The sequence below is a fragment of the Aedes aegypti genome, chromosome 3, assembly GCF_002204515.2.
Source record: "Aedes aegypti strain LVP_AGWG chromosome 3, AaegL5.0 Primary Assembly, whole genome shotgun sequence".
NCBI lineage: Eukaryota > Metazoa > Arthropoda > Insecta > Diptera > Culicidae > Aedes > Aedes aegypti.
The window spans coordinates 270,833,949-270,854,522 of NC_035109.1; the positions used below are offsets into that span (position 1 = coordinate 270,833,949).

Sequence of the window (20,574 nt, forward strand, 5' to 3'; positions counted from 1 at the left end):
AGATCTGCCCCTAATACCTACTTCAGTACTTCTCGCTATCACCCAACAATTCAGTAGTTTGTAGTTTTCCAATAAATGTTCAGTAACCTTAATAAATTTAGTCATAATTAGTAATTTTACATTGTGTTGTGCCAGTCTCTTTTTACCTCGTAGATTATTTAAGAAAGCACTAATATAAACTGCATAGAATTCTCAAACTCGTAGTTCAATTCCTATTTGTAAATAGTAGAAAATTAAGTTCAATTCACACTAGGCTAATAGTTTATCACTTTTACCCTTTAGGCAAACAGTATAACGAAAATTAGATTGTATGTAGAACTAAATCTAGTTTTAAGTAGGAGCAACAAATTTTTAGCAACCAATTTCACTGAATTTCATTTGTTTTATGCATGTACAGTTCATTATTGTTCGTTATGACCTCTACTGTGACCGTCCTTAGACGGACGATCCTCCATCGATCGACCGGTGTGGCTAGCGTTATCTCTTGGTACAGTCAGGGGTGTATTAAGTTTGCTGGTAGACGTGGCGCGACCAACAACACTACTTATGCTGGTAGAAATAAAGGCATGTACTCAATGAAGTTCTATTACAACCTGAAAATACCAGCTACCATGGGTACACGATAGAAGGGTCCAGGTGCCCAGCGGAAATGGCAAATTTGAAAATTGTCCAGAATCATACCTATCATGGTATCAAATTACAACACAAATCTAGATGATGCTTTTGTTGCAAAGCATTTTCAGAATCATTAGCTGCCATAACAACTCGGCAGTAGGTTCCAGTTGCTCCGGAGAAAGTGGCCAATAGGAGCATTTTCAGACTATCAACATTCATGTCCACTCTGACGGAAGTTCAATAAAAATGAGAATTTTTTCAGTCATATTATAAAAAAATTTCAACGTATTCAGTATTTTTTATTACAAACATAACGTCAATGAATATTGGAGAAGGGGTCCTGATTAGCCGTGCAACGCAACTTACACGCGAAGCTCTCACAAGAGCGCTGAACAGCACTGACCTCCATCTTCCGGAATGCAATAGGGTCCTAAAGGCCTGTTCCAATTTTAATGTCAAATGCTTAAGTTTAGGTCAAAAACATATGTTTACTCAATTTTTTAATGTTTTTCTTTTGTTTAAGTCCAAAAAACATTTTTTTAGATTTTGTCACACATCTTGGCTTAAACTCAAATTTTGGGTGTATTTTGCTTTCCGTGTCCCTTCCGAAATGTCAGATAGAAACAACCCCAATGTTAAAACTAAAAGCCCTGTGGTGTTTTTGTCAGTTAAGCGAACGTCAAACATGATCAAAAGTGTCAAGGTTCATTTATGGACCCAATTTTTAAATTAATGTTTAAATATGATGTAGTCGTTATTTGAGCGGGAAAAGTTGCTAAAATAGTTGCAGTAACCTGCTCTTCCGTGTCATTAAATAAAGACAAGATTTCATTAATCATTTTAGGACCCAATTCCGGATCCTCGTGGTCAACTGCTTAATATCCTTGGTCCGCCAGTTATTTAAGTACTCTAGGGGACTGAGGGAGCCGAAGAAAAACTCAATGGGACGGCACTGGAGCAAGTTGGTTGGGTTCCCGGATAAATTGAAACCATACAGCCACTGTTTCCAAAACTATCCACAACAACTTACGACAATATCTTAACAGTTCCCTATAACATCCAAAGTAACAATAAACCAACACTACCACAAATGGTTCTGACAGTTCGGGAAATGGTAATTGAACAAATAACAATGTGGGGAATAGGCGGTTAAGTTATGTAACCATTTTGAAACGCTGATTTTCTCGAACAAAATTTTTCGTTCATGGTTTGTCAAATAGTAGACATACTATCCATTTCACGGTAAGGCAAACAGTAGAGGAATTGTTCAACTATAAAAATTGTGTGGAAATGGAGAACGTATGCGGTATAATTGATTTATTGTTTTTTATGATTGATTATTCCTTTCTATCTCATGTACATGTTGGAAGCAAAAGAAAAACAATGAACAAAATACACTCTTTTGTAAGCGGTTTTATTCGAGATTCTTCTAGAGAAAAAAAATCTTGTGCTAAACTGATATGCGACTACGATTCCTTCTTCGGCAATGATCTCTAGTTCGGCAATCATCTCTAGTTCCGTTCATTTGGGTCTTGTATATAAACCTAGAAGTTTTAAAGCTCAATCACTTAGATATTACTATACAATATTTAGCGCTTACCATACATTTCGGGTATACGATCGTCCACTCGCTCATCACCGCCTCTTTAATCCAATGGCCTATAGTTGTTCAGATACATCTGAAAGCACCAAACGTTAATCCAACAACCTTACGGATCAAGCAACCAGCGGCATCCGCTATCAACCGTTCCGAAACTGGATGTCCTGGTGGAATTTATTTCTGGAAAAAAAAACGCGACACTATGTAACGTCTATATCTGCATCAGCAAAATTAACACTAGCAGCACAATAATCTCAGCATATTTCAATTGAAATCCATAAATATTAACGAAAAAACTTACCGCAAATTAATGTTTTTAATCGCCCGAACAGTTACTGAAAATGCACTCTAAAAAAACATCTACCCAGACACTGGAGAAAATTTTATGCAGATGTTGCAAAATGTTTTAAGATTATTTTTTTTAAATAATTTTGAAGATTAAAAACTTATTTTTATTTTGTTATTTATTTTTAAATTTTAGTTTTTATGTTGTTTTACTTAATATGAAAATTCTAATCGAATCGAAGTAAAAACGCATTATGAGTTCTCAGTTAGATTGATTTTGCCTGAGTATAATTGTATCAGAGTGCAGTGTTTTGAACCTGGTGAGTTGTGGCTACTATTTCCCAAATAGGTAATTTATTATTCTTAACGGTTTTGATTTTTAACTCCCATATTGTTCAACAATGTATGCACAGTATACTAAACAGTAACATTTTAGTAAACATTGCTTAAGCCGTCTTTTATTGTTTCAAACTAAAAATCGTATATAGTACTACATAAAAATAACAGTTCGTGGTACATTGACATTAACAGATAGAGGAAATTTATTGTTTGGAATAAATACCGAACTGTATTTTTCTATGCGGGTTACTTTATTTCGGTACGTACGGCGTTTTGTGAAACCACGCTCACGGAGTGCTTGCTGTTTCGACGCCATATTCGGTTGAATTAACAGCACCCGAGCGAAAAGAAACATGTCACCCATTTTTAAGAAGTCCAGAGAGCAATTCTCTTGGGGGGAATAAATTACACTCTTTGTTTTAATTACAGAAAGATATTGAAATCATTCTCATTTTCTACTGGACAGTGTCCAGTGGATACCCGTTATAATAGGTTCCAGGTGCTCCGCAGAAAGTAGTCAATTTGGAACATGTGCGAAACTTCATGAAAATGGACATCAAACTTTAAAATTTTCCAGGAAGATGCTTTTTGAAGCTTTCCTAAAACCATCAGCCGCCATAATCAAACCCCTTTAAAGTTGTTTCGAGTGCCCTGGACATACTGGAAAATACGGAACATGTTTGATTAATATGGATTGATCTGGGTATCAAACTTCAAATTTTATTAAGGATATGCTATTGAGTGTATAGGAAAAATCATCAGTAGATTCACAGATGTCCCTGAGGAAGTGGGAGTATACAAATAAATACAATATATATTAACGTAATATTACGCAAATGCGATATCATATACAGAATTCACGTAAATGGCATTTACATAAATAGAGGCCGCAGTGTAGACTGAAAAATCGTACATAACAGTTAATTGAACAAAATCCATCTAATTGCAGATCCCAGCCGTTTCCGGCCAGGCCGGCACCGATTGGCGGCAGGAGTCGCTGCACACCGCCAACGGAACCGCCACCACCGGACTCAGCCAGGAGAACTCGGTCGTCCCGATGGCTACCGAGGTGAACCCATCGCTGTACGAGGAGCTTAAGCTCGGCCACGATCGAGCTGGATTCAAAAGACTTGTTTCTTAGGAATTGGCGAACGCTCCTGCACTTCAGAGTGGCTAAATCTAGCATAAAGCCACCGGGAAACAGCAGTGAGAGGAAATGCAAAGTGTACTTGTAAATAATACCAGCGGACAGTTTTACATGTGATCAATTGTGGGACGATAATGATGATGGTCAGTAAATTTGCTGTTCATGTCATCCGTTTTTACCGTATTAGTCGTGATCGAGCGTAAGATTATGATGAATTTTATAGGTGCTGAATCAGATTTTTATAGTGTTAGATAAATTTTATAATAGAAAATGGTAATGAACGTTTTCTACACGAAACAAAATAAAAGCATAATCCAACTGGAAACTTGGAAGCACGTACACACAATACCTAGATTTAGACTTTGATTTTATTAGACATGAGTAGTTTTTGACGACAGCCACCACCATCCACGAAATCAGAACAAAATAAGGTAGGCAAACCTCCAACCAGTCAGCACATGCTTCTAGAAGAGCACAAATGGACGAGATAAAGCATATCTCACGCACTTTCTATGAAGCGACGACCATGATGTTGTGCTGACTGGCAGTTACAACCACTACAGACCACCTCCACCAGCAGCAATCTAGTCAAAGCGATGAAACACCAATTCACCGTAGACGAAACCATCAGTTCACCAATGAGAAATGCGAAGCAAAATGTTCTAAGACCACCTCCAAGGTGGCTCCAACACAACCAGTGGCAATAATTCGTTAAGTTACCTTTTACCCAATTCGAAGGAAATAGATATTTATTAGTTCATCATGCGATAGGAAACTCAAAATTCCACAAGAAACAGAAAAACCCACTTCATACGTTCTGTCCAAGTAGTGTGTATGAGTGTTTGATGGCATTGACGTAATTTAATTATGCGCATGTTGCAGCAAAGTTGAAACATGCTCACAAGCGCACCGCTAGTATAACGTAAAATGCATAATTCGATAGATTCGAGAGAGAAAAACGGAACAAAGGAATCTCAAAGGAAGGGTCAAACTTTAATTTAATAAAAAAATAACAAATCTGTGACACATGTACATAGGTATGGTCAGTGAGTTTTAAAACATAACGATACATTCTTATTCGGTTCAAAGCATTGTGAAACGAAGCGAGGAGAGTACATTGATTGTTGTTTAGGATGTAAAAAAATGATTGTAAAGGAACCACTAGAAAAGCAATAAAAGCAACTAGTTTTATAATAACAATGTTTTACTGGAATATCACATTTCTGTGGTATAATGGATGTCAGATTATTAGAATGGAAACAAGTGTCTGAACAAAATTATTTAGCTATTTTTCCAGTGTGTTCTATCCCCGCACAGGTCTATCGAGAACGAGAGCCAAACGAAACAAACGAAAAAACGAAGATGTTCATCGCTACCTGGGATGCAAGCTCACGCTGTGCCGGGATGACGGAATACGAATGGCAGAGAAAGAGATCAAGCATGAAGACAAAAAGAGATAGGAAACAATTTCAAAGACGGGATGGACTTTGGAGGTTCAACGAACATAATCGCGTCGGAGCGAATCAGTTTGTTGACGATTTTCTACGCGAATTGTTGGACCGTATCTTGCGGTGTGATTTGAAGAAAAAAACAAGTTTTTCCGTATGAGTGAGTGAATAAAAAAATAATTATAAAACAAACTGTATTTATAATAACGGCTTTATTAATATGAAGAAATCAGACGGGTTTTTTCTTGTGTGTGCGATGAGTGCAACGGTTTGTGGAAATAATATTCAGTGGTTCTATCATCGAGACGTTTTGCTCCCTCTTGGATACGACATGACGCAGTCGGTAGGTTATTGTGAGTTAATGCAATTGATTTTGAATTTCATGATTGAGTATATTGTGCTTTATCAATGAAATGCAAAGAAAAGTTATATGAAGAATGTTATGTTTTAAAAGAAAATGGTGAAACGGAAATCGAAATTTTCATGCCAAGGCTTGTGAAGATTTGCAGGACGCGTGGGTACCTGCATGGAAAGAAAAGAAACAAAACGAAAAAAACAGAGTAGAGCGTGTGGGCTACTACTCCATTTGCAGGACGAGTGGGTACCTGCATGTGAAAAGTTAAGAGAAAATGAACATAATATGAGAATAGAGCGAGTGGGCTGCTATTCCATCATCAAAACAGGACGAGTGGGTACCTGTATCAAAATAAAGAGTAGAGCGGGTGGGCTACTACTCTATGATTTACATAGGACGAGTGGGATCCTATGTTATAAATGAAAACGGTTTTGAACATATGGAAAAAAAAATCAAGTGGTGCGAATAAGTTACTACTTCAAGCTTTGGCATGAATTAAAAAAATAAGGGAATGAATGAGACAAGACATCTTTAAAGAATAATTAAAAAAAAAAGTGAAAAGTAATCAAGAAAATATTTCGACCGAGATTTTTTTCCAATTGAAAGACAAACTGTTTGTCACCCTTTCTACTGTACAGTCGATAATAAGCAATGGGTAACGTGCTTGATTGAAGGTCTAAATTAATTCTCAATTAAATGGTGGTCTATTAAGTACTATTAAATGATTGTTTACATAATAACTGATTCATAATTATAACCAGCTGATCTGAACTTCTACAAAAGTTAATGGTACTCTCTTGTGAAATTTTGAATCGAAAAAAAAGTCTCATGTTCGGTTTCATATGCTTAAGTTGAAGATAAATTCCAAAAATAGTAATTTTGTAAAGAAAAAAACGAACTAGCCGAAAAAAACAAAAAACGAACTGTAATGCTACAAATAAAGAGAGAGAGCGATAAAAATATATTTTTCACGTCCAGACCATTTTAAAGTGTGGCTAGCTTAATCTATTAGTGGGATTGAAATGAAAATTCATTTTAAACAAAGAACATGCAATTGATTATTTCAAAAAAAGCTATTTTTTGCAGGGAAGTACTTGAAAGAATTGTTGATCATTGAAAGAATGAACATGAAAACATTGTTAGTATTGAGACCAGTTTTATTTTCTTGCAAATTTCATCGAGTAATAGCTAAAGTGAGCTATTGATTAGTAGCATTTTTAAGTTCTTTATTAAAGTGAATTAATATGCAATTTGGGTTTGTTACTTAGCCTGATGTTTTAGAGCCTAGCAAGTTCTGTGTATAAGAAGCGATCAAAATCAGTGAATTTTTGTGGGAAAACATGCATGCGAATTTTATTAGTCTTTATTATCAATGATAATTGATCATCTCTAAGTCAGAATGCATCAAACATCACAAGCAGGACATAGAAACTAGAGTGATCTAAACTAACGAGAGTTGTGACAGATCGAACCGATTAATTTGTTGGCTCAGGAAGTTCACTAAATACTTCTTTTTTTTATATTACATATATTATTGAAATCAGTAATAGTTAAGAGGATAAACAAACAAATTTATAGTGTTTAGATAATCAATCAAAATGTTCCTGGTTTCGTTACTCTTCAGATCATTCTGGAGCATGGCAAGCTTCATCCTTAAAAGTGACCAAAATTAGCGATTGTTATATGACGAAGAAGAAATTTGATTTGAGAAATGATCAAGATCTCGACAAAAGTTCATTTTAAGAGATGTTCAAAAACAGCTGATTGCTCATTTTATGAATATAATTCCAACAGAAGGGGGTCTCGTAACGCGTGAAAATTACAGCAAGATGAACACTCTGGCAAGATGGACAATTTCGTTAGATAAGGAAGTAAATTGAAATCCTCTGGTTTCATCACTCGATGGATCTCTTAATACCTGGAAATTGTATACATTAGAAATGATCAAATCAGCGAATATTACGAAAACAGAACGTGTAAATTCAAGAAGTGATCAAAATCAGCTAGTTTTGCGAGGAAAAACAGGTTAATTTCGTTAGTTTGGGAAGTCCGCTGAATTTTGGTTTCATTACTGGACGTACCTCTTAAAGCATGGGAAGCTAAAGAGTCATTAAACCAATCGATTGTTTTGAAATGATGAACTGACAAATTTGAAATGTGACCGAAGTCAGCAATAATACATGGAAAGAAATGTAAATGTAATGTCCACGAATTTGATTGTAAACGTTCTGGTGCTGTTACCTTACGGATCTTTTAGAGCCTGACAAGATCCATCAAATGATAATAAATCAGTGATTATTTTGATATGGAGAATTTATGATGATCAATATGAGCATTAGATTAGGTAAGAAAACGCACTTTGTTTTGCCTAGAAAATCAATTGAAAATTTTCTGGTTTAGCAGCCTGGTAAGCTGTATCCACAAGAAAAGATGATAAACAGCCAATATTATGAAAAGTACAAATACCTATATCATTTTGAAGCGATTTTTTAAATAGTCAATTACAGAAACAAAGTTCACTGTCATTTTTTGGTTTTGTTACTCGACGGATCTTTTGAAGATTGGCAAGTTTCATCAATGAAATGTGACAAAAATCAGTGAATATTATGTAAGGAAGAACAAAATTAGTGTACATCATGTAAAATAGAACATATAAACTTGAAAAATTATCAAAACTGAAAGGATGTACGAGTAATTTCCGTTCGTTTTTTACTGGCTTTGTAACTTGATGAATCTTTTCGAGCCTAACAAGATCCATGAAGTAATAAAATCCAGTGATTATTTTGAGATAAACAATATGTAAATTTCGGAAGTGATCAATATCAGCAAATGTTTAGTGGAAGCAAATGACAATTTTTTAAGGAGAAATTTACTGTTTTATTTGTTTTTGTAACTCGGCCTATTTTTTGGAGACTGGCTAGCTCTATTTATGAGAAGTTGTTATCCAAATAAGCTATTGTTTTTCGGAAGTAAGAACATAAATTTAGTAAGTTTAAAAATTTGATTTAAAAAAAAAAATAACAATTGCGGTTTTGTTGTAAAATGGATATTTCTGGAGACTGGTGGACTCGATTCAAATGAAATGGTTAACCCATTCTTATATTCATGTATCAGTAATTGTTGTTTGCTGATATGTGGATTGTTATTCAATGAAGGTGTGTAAAATCTGTGGATATTATGTATTAATTCGATGAATATTGACGGGTAAAGTGTGATCAATATTGAAAGAAAGTGCGTACAAAATCCTTATGTTTTGAAAAAGTGTCTTGTTTTGTTATTTGATGTGATCCAAACAGCCTGGCAAGATTCATCTATGAAAAGGTGTTGTCCAAATCAGCTATTATTTTCGGAAGGAAGAACATAAATTGTGTAATTTTAGAGAATAGATTTATGGTTTTATTGTACAATGGATCTTTGCGGATACTGGTAAGATCGAATCAAGGCAGGTGATGAGTAAGGTAAGGTTCATTCAAATATCAAAGATTCTATAATGACTGTTTGTTAACGTGTGGATTTGTTATTTAATGCAATTGCATGAGACTGGTGAATATTATGTAAGGAAAACAAAATCAACGAATATATGTGAAGAAGAACAAGTTAATTTGAACAGAGGTCAGCATTGAAAGGAAGTACGCGCAATTTTTGTTTGTTTTGGAAGTATTTTTTTTTTTCTGGTGTTGTTACTTGATGGATTTTTGGAGCCTGGCAACCTCCATCCATATGATGTGACGGAAACCAGTGATTATTTTGAGATCAACAATATGTGAATTCAGAAGTGATTAAAATCAATATGTGGAAGAACATGACGATTTCTTTAGTTTGAAGAAGTTTACTGTTTTATTTTTCTATACTCGACCTATCATTTGGTGTCTGGCAAGCTCCATTTATAAGAAGTTGTTATCCAAACCAGCTATTGTTTTATGGAAGGAAGAATATATATGTACAATTGATCTTTCTGAAGACCGCAAAGCTCGATTCAAGAGAAATGATTAGTGAGATCCATTCATATATCCAAGAATTAATAATTGTTGTTTATCAATTAATAAATTCATTATTTAATTAAATTATTTATAATCATTATTATTGATAACAATCTCCATCTGACTTATGTCTTAATGAAATATATATAAAAAAATCTGCATTGGAGTAAACACGAATGAACTAAAACAATAAACAACTACAGTGTAAACACAAAACTAACTTAGTAATTATATGAGATCATTGGGCATTATTTAAAGAAGAACCAAATCAATGAATATTATGTGAAAAAGAACATGTAAATTTAAGAAGTGTTCAAAATTGAAAGTGTAAGTTTCAATTATTTTGAAAGTGTTTTGTGTTTTAACTTGTTGAATCTATGGAGACTGGTAAGCTCCATTCATAGGAAGTTATCAAACCCAGTGATTATTTTAAGATAAATAATTTGCAAATTTAAGAAGTGATCAAAATCAGCAAATGCCTTGAGTGGAAGAACATGGCAGTTTCTTTCAATTCATCTATGAGAAGTTATTACTCAAATCTGCTACATTTTTCGGAAAAAAGAACATAAAACTTGTAATTTAAAAATAAAATATTTATTATGCAATGGATTTTGCAGACTGGTAAGCTCGAATCAAGGGAAAGAATTAATAAGGTCCATTCAAACATCCAACAATCGAAAATAATTACCAAATAATGTGTGAATTCATTGTTTAAAGAAAGAATAAGATTTCCAGAATTTGCTGCTTAATTTATCTCTACATCTAATTTTTCGAAAGGAAGAACATAAAACTTGTAATTTAAAAAATAAAATATTTGATATTGATTTTGCAGACTGGTAAGCTCGAATCAAGAAAAAAAAAAATAAGCTCCATTCAAACATCCAGCAATCGAAAATAATTACGTATTAATGTGTGGATTCGTTGTTTAATGAAATTATATGAGATTTCCAGAATTTGCTGCTCAATTTATCTCTCTACATCTAATTATGTTTCATCCATTGAGCTAATTATGTTGTTTTCCATCAAAAAAATAATAAAAGTTCTCGAAAAGGTGGCTTAAGAAATTTTCTACAGAAAGCTCAATTTCTATCAACATTTCTTTTCAACAGTGTACTGCGATTAAAGAAAAGTGATTTCCACTCATAGAGATAGGCGGTATATTTTTTAAACGCACAAATATGAGAAATGTTGTATATTGCGATTTTTTTTACCACTTAGACTTTAGTGATCTGAATTTCGTCATTCTCAGATTTCGCCTTCGATTTTGCTGCCCCTTTTCGATCACCGAAGCCCATGCAATTATCCTGATGTTCATGGCAGTTTTCTCCGTTCGGCTCAATGTTTACCATTTTTTCTTTGTTCTCGACTCACCAGCTGGTCTTGTGTACACTACAAAACCAGCTGGTCCTCCGTTGTTTACAGTTATCGTCATTGTTCTCATGCTCCAGCTGATCGAGTTCTCGTGTTAAAACCAACTGGTAGTGAGTGAAATGAAGGATGAAAGGCGGATGGTGTTTGAAAATGTACCATCAGTACATTATTGGCAGCTTCTCAATTTCGTCATGAAAGTCTAATCATTCGTGAAAATTACAATATTGAAAAATATACTAATTTTGTTGGTTCAGGAAGTCGATTGATAAGCCAACGAATGTTTTATGCTTGCTAATTGTTTTTAGGTCTTGGTTAGCCTTTAAAAAATATATTACTATTTGTTTTGAAGCGTTGATACGATTTGAACTAAATTTAATATTAAATATGTTACAAATAAAAAGTCGAAATAGATTCATTGTGCATTCAGATTAACTTTAAATCGAAGTTCATAAGAGAAATGAAATATCACCGACGCCGAAGTTTTGACTGCCGAACTGTGAATTGTCAATATATAACAAACTGTTGGGCGATTTCAGGGTGCCGTTAAAAATTTATCAGACAAAATATAACTATGCATAGGATTGAAAATTTCTCAAGAATAGAGACATGGAGTTTAAAAAAGTAAGTAATAGCATTCTACTTCAAAGAACTCTACATTTTAATATAATTCAGGTTGGCTTAAATCAATAATAACGAAATTTAAAAAGGTAGCGAACAAAGTATGAGAAGTTTGTTGCAACAGAATAGTTCGAAAACTGTAATTACAAAACAAATTACTGTAGACCTACAATATGTGTTTAAACCACACAACTTAGGAAAACAGTATGACATTGTTCAATGAATAGTTTGTGGCTCCATGAGTAGAGGAGAAGGCGAATGTGGTATAATGGATGTCAGATTATTAGAATGGAAACAAGTGTCTGAACAAAATTATTTAGCTATTTTTCCAGTGTGTTCTATCCCCGCACAGGTCTATCGAGAACGAGAGCCAAACGAAACAAACGAAAAAACGAAGATGTTCATCGCTACCTGGGATGCAAGCTCACGCTGTGCCGGGATGACGGAATACGAATGGGAGAGAAAGAGATCAAGCATGAAGACAAAAAGAGATAGGAAACAATTTCAAAGACGGGATGGACTTTGGAGGTTCAACGAACATAATCGCGTCGGAGCGAATCGGTTTGTTGACGATTTTCTACGCGAATTGTTGGACCGTATCTTGCGGTGTGATTTGAAGAAAAAAACAAGTTTTTCCGTATGAGTGAGTGAATAAAAAAATAATTATAAAACAAACTGTATTTATAATAACGGCTTTATTAATATGAAGAAATCAGACGGGTTTTTCTTGTGTGTGCGATGAGTGCAACGGTTTGTGGAAATAATATTCAGTGGTTCTATCATCGAGACGTTTTGCTCCCTCTTGGATACGACAATTTCCTAGCCAGGCTTGCTTACTACATTGATCTTCTTCGATACTCCAATCCAACCTAGTAAAATTGCAACACACATTAATTATATTTAGGAGGTATTTTTGACAAAATAAATGTTATGTTATACAACTCTTGATTACTTGGATATTATCAGGTATGGTATTATACTACGAAATACAAAGTATCAATTGATCATCGAACATATGATATTGAATTTCTTATCCCGTTCCGACACACCTTAGTAATATGAAACTGTACGTTAAGAGCAATACAGTCACTAATATGTATGTATAATTCAAACTTGAAAGTGCACAATCGTCTCGTAATATTAAAGTTTCATTGAAGTAAGGCACATGCATAATAAAAAAATAAATATTTATAGAAAAAAAGTTTTTCTAACACTGCTCGTATTATGTGCAATCCACACCAAATCCAGAAAAATAAACCCTTATAAAATATAAAACTTTGCATTATGCCGGTGTAGCACTTCGTCGAAAGATATTTTTAAACCCTTTTGCAGCGAGAGAATAAGTTGTGCCAACAAGTTGTCGGTTTTTTGCCGGTACAAAAAAAGTAAAACTTGACTCGTTTCCTTTGCTATCCACTCCTTAGCCCTAAGATCCTTTTTAGCTCGGTTAGTAAATGAAACGGTAAATCACGATTCTTCTTGATATTAACTATAAGCGCTATACGATATACGAATGCAAGAAAATGAATTTAGTTAATAATCATGAAAGGGTTCATATAATACATGTAAATCACTGATCTGTGTCCCACTTGGGAGGTAATGCCACAAAGGAAGAAACCCTGAATGCGTCGAAAGCGTCGGGTGGAAAATAAAAGTCGTCTGAATACATTTCCGCATCTTTCTTATTCGTCGGCAAACTCACTTTGTTCGGTATCGCTCATATGCCAAGCCCAGTATTGCATGCATGACGAAATTTGGAGTTGGGGTACTACACTTTCAACAGTATTCGCAGCACATTCACACTTTCTATAGTCGAGAAGGGAGGAAAACATACCAAAAAAGATTAAAAACTATTTGTAATATAACGCTTGCGAAGGAAGTGAAGCATTGCAGAAACGGCTTCCTCAGTCAGCCAGCAGACAGAGGGAAATAGTAGGATTGGGAATGCAAATTAGCGCACGGCTTTCATAGCTGGAATTTTGCCACTGGGATACAAATAGTAGAAAAAAAAGGTTTGGAAACTTTATGCTTTTAGCGAACCGTAATGTTGGATTAAGGAACTTTTGGTTTTCAGTATTGTAGAGTTGCAACACATTTCACAAGTCAATTTGGGTTATCACACGATATATGAATGCAAATATAGAAACTTCGACAATGAAAGCACTCATTGAAAGCAAGATTGTGGAAGAGCTCATTCTCCACGAAGCTAATCAAAACCAATTACAGAGCTCAATATTTTATAGAAATATTTGTAAAAGATATATTTGGCAATACGACACAGCTTTGTTTTCTACAGAGGTGGACACTCGTTTGGCCCTGTTTGGCCAAATTTCAAGTTTTTTATTTTTCAAAAAATGTCAGAAAAAAAAATCTACGGCAAAAAAATTCCAATGGAATCATGATCTAAGAATTTCTGAAAATCGAACCACGACAAATTAAACATGACTTTGCTTGGAAAACTTTCCCACTACCCTTAGAGAGCAGAAATAGAAAAAACTGTATAAATGTGTCGATTGTGAACTAAATCTTCTTACAGAGCGGTTCCATTTGAATTCAAATGTCGGTTTACTTTTGTATTTTTTGATTTGGCTGAAATTTGGCATATGCTTTCTTTATACCCAAAAATGCCTATTTGCATCATCGGTTCGCCATTTTTACCCTAGGGTTACTTTTGAGAAGGGCCCAAGAAAAAAAGCCTTACCAATTTTCAAAAAAATAAAACTCAGAAACTATTTGCCTGATCGGTTTGATTTCTTGCGCAAAGTTTTAGGTTATTGTTGTAACTATCTGGAAAAAATATACACTGTAAAAAATGTAGTAATTTTTTTTTATTTCGAAAATAAAGCTTAAAAATCCATTTTCTCAAAAATCGTTCTTTTGTTTTTTTTTATTTTTTTTATATTTTAAAGAAGACAAAAAATGGAGTCTTTTGCACAGTGGGTCAAGATGGAGAAATCATGGACAAAAAAGTTATGATTTTTTGAAAAAAGGTTGATTTTTCAATATGGTCTAAATAAACTTTTTGAATGCTTTTCGACCCGATTTTATGAATGTACGCAAAATTTGCAACAAAAAGGTATATGAGAAAATTTTGCTAATTGCTACCGTTTCCGAGATAGAGCGATTTTAAGATTAAATTTACTGAAAATTCACAAATTTTGGTTGTTTTCGGATGTTTTTCGAGTTGATGAAATAAAGAATATTTTTTTCTGAAAGCATTTTATTTTATGTTCTTATACAATGATGCAGCGTCCTATTTGGTACAGATTTCTTACTTTTCATAATGTTTACAATTTTTTTATTATCATTACAGTTTAAAAATTGCCTAACTTCTATTTTATCTACGGAAACTGGAATAAATGAATGGTATTTTTGTGTTCCCTGAATAGTTATTGCTTCGAATATTGTTCATTAAGCTGCTCCTTGATATGTTCATACTTTGTTGTAGTTGCTTGTGTCTTTGCTGCATCAGCTCTTTTGTATACCAACATGGCTGCCCATAACTGCATAACAGTCACATTAGACATTTTTGACAAATTGGAGTTAATACCATGAAGAGCCATCAAATGATAAATACTTTTGATCAACTTACTAAAATCTGTGAAATTGTTCTAGAAAATTCGAAAAAATACCAAGTTGTTTTGTCACATTGGCAATTGTAACCGCATAACAGTCACATTGAGATTATACATGAGTCTCATAATGTAGTAGCAACGAAATTTCTATCAGAATTATTTTCTGACTATTCACCCAATATGCGATATGAGTTGTACAAAATTTCAGCCTCAAATAAGCTCTTTTGAATTCTTAATGATTTTTTGAAATTTTAGTTTCCTCTCATACTGCAGTAAAATGCAAACTTGGTATCCCATTTACTCAATGCCTACTTTTGTCGAATGTTACAAATATGCAGTTATGGGCAGATGGGTACTTGAATCAACTATTAGGTACGTTTCTGTCCGACCACAAAAATATACCAACGTGCTGTACTTTAAGAAAACATCAGGTATATTTGTGTGAGACAACTGGGCACTTTACTCCTCTACTCATAAAGCTTTTGTTTTCGAATGGAAATATTTCATTATCTTAAATCGATATAAATGCATTTCACGTATAAGCAATCATGCTTTATATTCGTTATTTTGTTATTTTTTAACTTTTAACATTTTGTTCCATATTTTCTTGATAATTACATATCAAAATATCACAATGTTGAATGTTGAAGTTGTGTTTGGTTAAAAAAAAATAAATAAATCAATACCATACCATGAAAAATTACCAAATCAATATTTTTCAAACATTTTAGTCAAAAATTATCTGCTTTTTCAGACAATGAACAAATTTCTAGGCTTATGAGCCTCGAAAAACATTAAAAAATGACCGAAAATTGAAAATCAATTTGAATTTTGTATTAAAATCGCTGTATCTTTAAAACGGTAAAAGTTAGCCTGATTTTCCGAATACCTTTTTTGTTGTAAATTTTGCGTACTTTCATAAAATTGAGTTGAAAAACATTTAAAAAGTTTATTATGACCATTTTCAAAAATTCACCTTTATTTAAAAAAAATCATAACTTTTTTGTCCATGATTTCTCCATCTTAACACATTGTGCAAAAGACTTCATTTTTTGTCTTCTTTAACATATAAAAAAATCAAAAATATGGTTTTTTGAGAAAATTGATTTTTAAGCTTTATTTTCGAAATAAAAACAACTTTTTTTTGCGGTGTATATTTTTTTTCGGATAGTTCCAACAATAACCTAAAACTTTGCGGAAAACACCAAACTGATCGGACAAACCGTTTCTAAGTTATAATTTTTTGAAAATTGTTAAGGAATTTTTTCTTAGGCCCTTCTCAAAAATAAGGCTAGAGTCAAAATGGAGAACCGATGATGCAAAAAGGCATTTTTGGGAATAAAGAAAGCATGTGCAAAATTTCATCCAAATCAAAAAATATAAAAATGAAATTTGGGAAAATAGTCGTTATTTTCTTTGGAACCGCTCAGCTTGTGAAAAAAATGGTGCAAAAATATCGAGAAACAAAAAAGTTATCGCGATTTGATTATTTTTTACCGTCAACAAAATATTCAAATCGCGATAACTTTTTAATTTCTCGATATTTTTGCACCATTTTTTGACAAGTTCTCAAAAAACTCTTCTAGTTTTAGAATCTGCGTCAAAACTGATCATTGGTCATCTGGATCCAGATATATTCCAAAATTCCTTGGAGAACCGACGCGTTAACTATAACCCACGTCAATTTCTCAGGCTACATATTTTTTTAACGTATTCGGATATTCACTCTTCGGAATGATACATTAATGCGAATATATTGTGAAAAAATGAAGCAATTTTGGTGCAACAGTAATAAGCATTTATGTTGCTGGTACCATGCTGGACAAATAAAGATCTTGAAAACTCTAAAAAACCTCACATCGTAATTTTCAGACTTCTACAATAACGCTGAACCGATTTGTATGATTTTTTCAAAGTAGCTCCTTATTACCTGGCATTGTATAGTACACATTTTATTTTCTGATGAATTGACCAAAAACAAAATGGCCGTCAATGACATTCTATATGGAGAATGGCGGTCCCCAGAGGAACATCGAAATATCTTCAAACTAGATCACCAAAGATTAATATTGACACGGATTCACAAACTAGAAGAGTTTTTTGAGATCGTGTGAAAAAATGGCGCAGAAATATCGAGAAACAAAAAAGTTATCGGGATTTGAAGATTTTTGTAACGGTAAAAAATGACGGCAGAGGGGTTAATCAAAAAAATAGTCAAACAAAGTTTTTTTTTCGTAAAATTGGTGAAAATATCTAATGAAACTACATTTATCTAATACTAACTGTAGCAAAGTGAAAATACATCTTCCGTCTTCAGAGTGATGAATTACAATGTTTTATTCTGAAACTTCCTGTCACAATGCTCTAGCATAGCCTACTCTAATCTAATCCAATAGCACAATACTACAACTTACTATAGTTTAGATAATTTTGATGTTCTACAAACTTAATGTCAATTTTACTTTAAATAGAATTATGCTAAAAGATTTAAAAAAATGTTAAAACTAAAAAAAATGTGAACTTTACTTAAGGACTTATCAAACAAGAAGGAAGGAAGTTTTTCAAATTCACTTCAATTTGCCGCTAATAGCATGTACTATAAACAGTATGAATGGACTCTTGCTTGTCTAAACTGAGTAAAATCTGGTGCACTGATGGTAGTAGAGGCCCAGTTAGTCAGCTATTCAGCATTACTAGTTGCGTCACCCCTAAATCTAATATTTTTTATTCTGTTTATGTGATTTAAAATCATAAAAGCACACAAACTTTTGAAATTTTTTAGTACTTTCCAGAAAAAGCCACATCTTACGGACTGAAGTTAGTATCACTGCAGGTTGAACCCGAATCCTTTTTATTTCGTCTATGGTGCAATTTTAGACTAGCCCAAAACACGTACAAGCAGGAAATCAAAATCTTGCACATTGCAATCATTTTACTCAGATGTCTTTTTAAGAAGCTGCCATGCCACACACTTACCTCAGCTGTTGTTCTATCAATTTGGCGTCCTGTAGGAGACCTATTCGTACCGTACCAATCTAAGTCCGCACAACGAGAAAGTAGTTTTTGAGGTTTTGCTCATGTTTTCGCACTTGGTCGAAAGTTGTATTCGAATGCGAACATGCATAAGAAATCGCAACTGCTAGGCTGCACCTTCTTTTCCGTCGACGTCGTCGTCTTGACTGGATTCAACGAACTAATAGGACAAACTAACCAATAGTGGCCAGTCTAGTAACTGAAAATTGAGGGGGTTAGACGCAATGGAGTGTAAGTGACAAGGAACTAGTTTTGAGATAATGGACTCTGAAGTTTTTTGATTCTATGCAAATTGTATGGGAGCCAAGAAAACAAACTATTCTTCTACGAATTATGATATTTTTACTATTGTGCGAAAAAATCACCTGAAAATATTATTAAAAAGGATTACTCATGTGTACTCATAAGTTTACACGTGATCTGTGAAAGTCTAGAATATGAGCTTTCGTACTAATGGGCGCATTGTTCGCTATAAGTCGATTTACCCTTCACGTGTGTTGTACCAATATCAAACACAATGTTGTTTCAACAGCTTTATTTTTCCACTTTTATTTTTCGATAGGAGTTTTATTCAACACTTATCCTTTTTCTCACCGATGTAGGAAACCATTCGACCGACAGCTTCGAATTTGAATACACTCTGCTCCTCTTTCGTTCGTATATCTGCAACATGTCGATGCTCAAATTGTTAGTGGTGTATTGATATAGAGACATTCAGTTCAGTCTACTTGCGGCAATGCTTGTCGAGATATGTTTTTGTATGCGACGCTTTTTCCCTCGGTGGTGGTAGCATTAAAATGTATTCTTCATGACAAATCTCTAGCTTCCTGTGAGAATTGGAAGGGTGTGCGAACAAAGATATCTTGAAAGTGCAGTTTCTCTTATGGTTTCCTGTTTTTTCTTCGACAGCGCCGTCTTTTGTATGCTTTCTTTCTGTAAGTTTATTCCCTAGTGTTTCCTTGCTGGTTCGAAAATTATTTCCGTGGTCTGAGGAATATTGTTTCCCTCGTTGTTTGTTACATTGAGTTCGATGTCTATATATTATTTCTCAACTATTTATTAAATTATATTGTAGAGTATCATAAAATTTCATACCTGGCACAGCTAATTAGGACCAATTAAGATAAATTTTGATGCACTGACCTCTATAAAATATAATTTTATCGAACCAAACTGTTACTTATCTTCTTCTTCTTCTTCTTATTCTTCTTCTTCTTCTTCTTCTTCTTCTTGGCACTACGTCCTCACAATTTACATTACGAAAAGATCCTAGACAGAACGGGAATCAAACCCATACCTTAAATAGATTTCTAACAATAAAACTTAACTTTAATATAACAAAACTATGTTAAATTTAATTTAAACCTTGCATTGCTTGCTTCCTTACGCTACAAATTTGTATTGCCGTTCCTATGTATTGCGCTCTACAGTGAGGAGTATAACAAGTTGCAGAATGATGATTTTTACAGCACGAGCCGTACATGTATCCAACGAGGCTTGTCGAGTTGAATAATTACGACGAGTGCTGTAAAAATCGAGTTCTGCAACGAGTTGTGTACAACATTTTTTGCAATTTCGTAGAAGACCACTTGAGGTATAAGAAATAATATTGGAATGCATTCACTATTATTTTACAGTTTCTGAAAAAATGTTGTGTTCTGATTTATTACGCAACTCAAAACAGTTGCGTAATGAGAAAGCGTTGCGTAATGAATCATTACAGCACTGGTTTCAGTTGCGTAATGACTTTTACCACACCACCATGAAAAACAGCCTATTACGATGAGAAACTGCAAAAATAGTTTAATGAATTGCCTTCATTCACTTGCTGATTCTGAGAATTTGTACTGCAATTTCCAGTGTCTTATTTGAGGTTCTTCTAAAGTTCTCGCACATTTTTAAAAGATTTTTTAAAATAAATATTTCTGACATTCTCACAATATTCTATTAACTGTGTTTGGACATTGGGGTTAATTTTGACCAATAGATATTTTTGTAGAGAAATGCAATGAAGATCTACAATGGGCCGATGCACGAGTTCACTAATTTGACATTTGAGCGGTGCCGAGTTCACTCGTTGCCATGGTCACATAAATAACACGGCACCGCTCAAATGTCAGATAGTGAACTCATGCATCGGTCCATATCTAGACTTTCCTTAACTTTTGAAAACAAACTTATCCATGCTAAAAGAAACATAGAGTGACC

The 20,574-nt window shown here is 33.9% G+C and overlaps 1 protein-coding gene and 1 long non-coding RNA gene across 3 annotated transcripts in view; one reads left to right on the plus strand and one right to left on the minus strand.

Moving 5' to 3' along the window:
- The window catches only part of LOC5577230 (Ig-like and fibronectin type-III domain-containing protein 1), a 643,389-nt gene extending 638,209 nt beyond the window's left edge, over positions 1 to 5,180 (plus strand). For both annotated transcript variants that reach the window (XM_021851413.1, XM_021851414.1), the window contains one exon: positions 3,789 to 5,180. In XM_021851413.1, the coding sequence (XP_021707105.1) occupies positions 3,789 to 3,980 (192 nt within the window). In that variant the 3' untranslated portion in view covers positions 3,981 to 5,180. The remainder of the gene's footprint in view (positions 1 to 3,788) is intronic.
- LOC110678470 lies at positions 2,009 to 3,389 on the minus strand. The gene is made up of 2 exons (XR_002501643.1): positions 2,216 to 3,389; positions 2,009 to 2,159 (listed from the first exon to the last, which is right to left on the minus strand). It is a non-coding gene; the product is annotated as an uncharacterized LOC110678470 (long non-coding RNA).
- Positions 5,181 to 20,574: the final 15,394 nt, after the last annotated feature.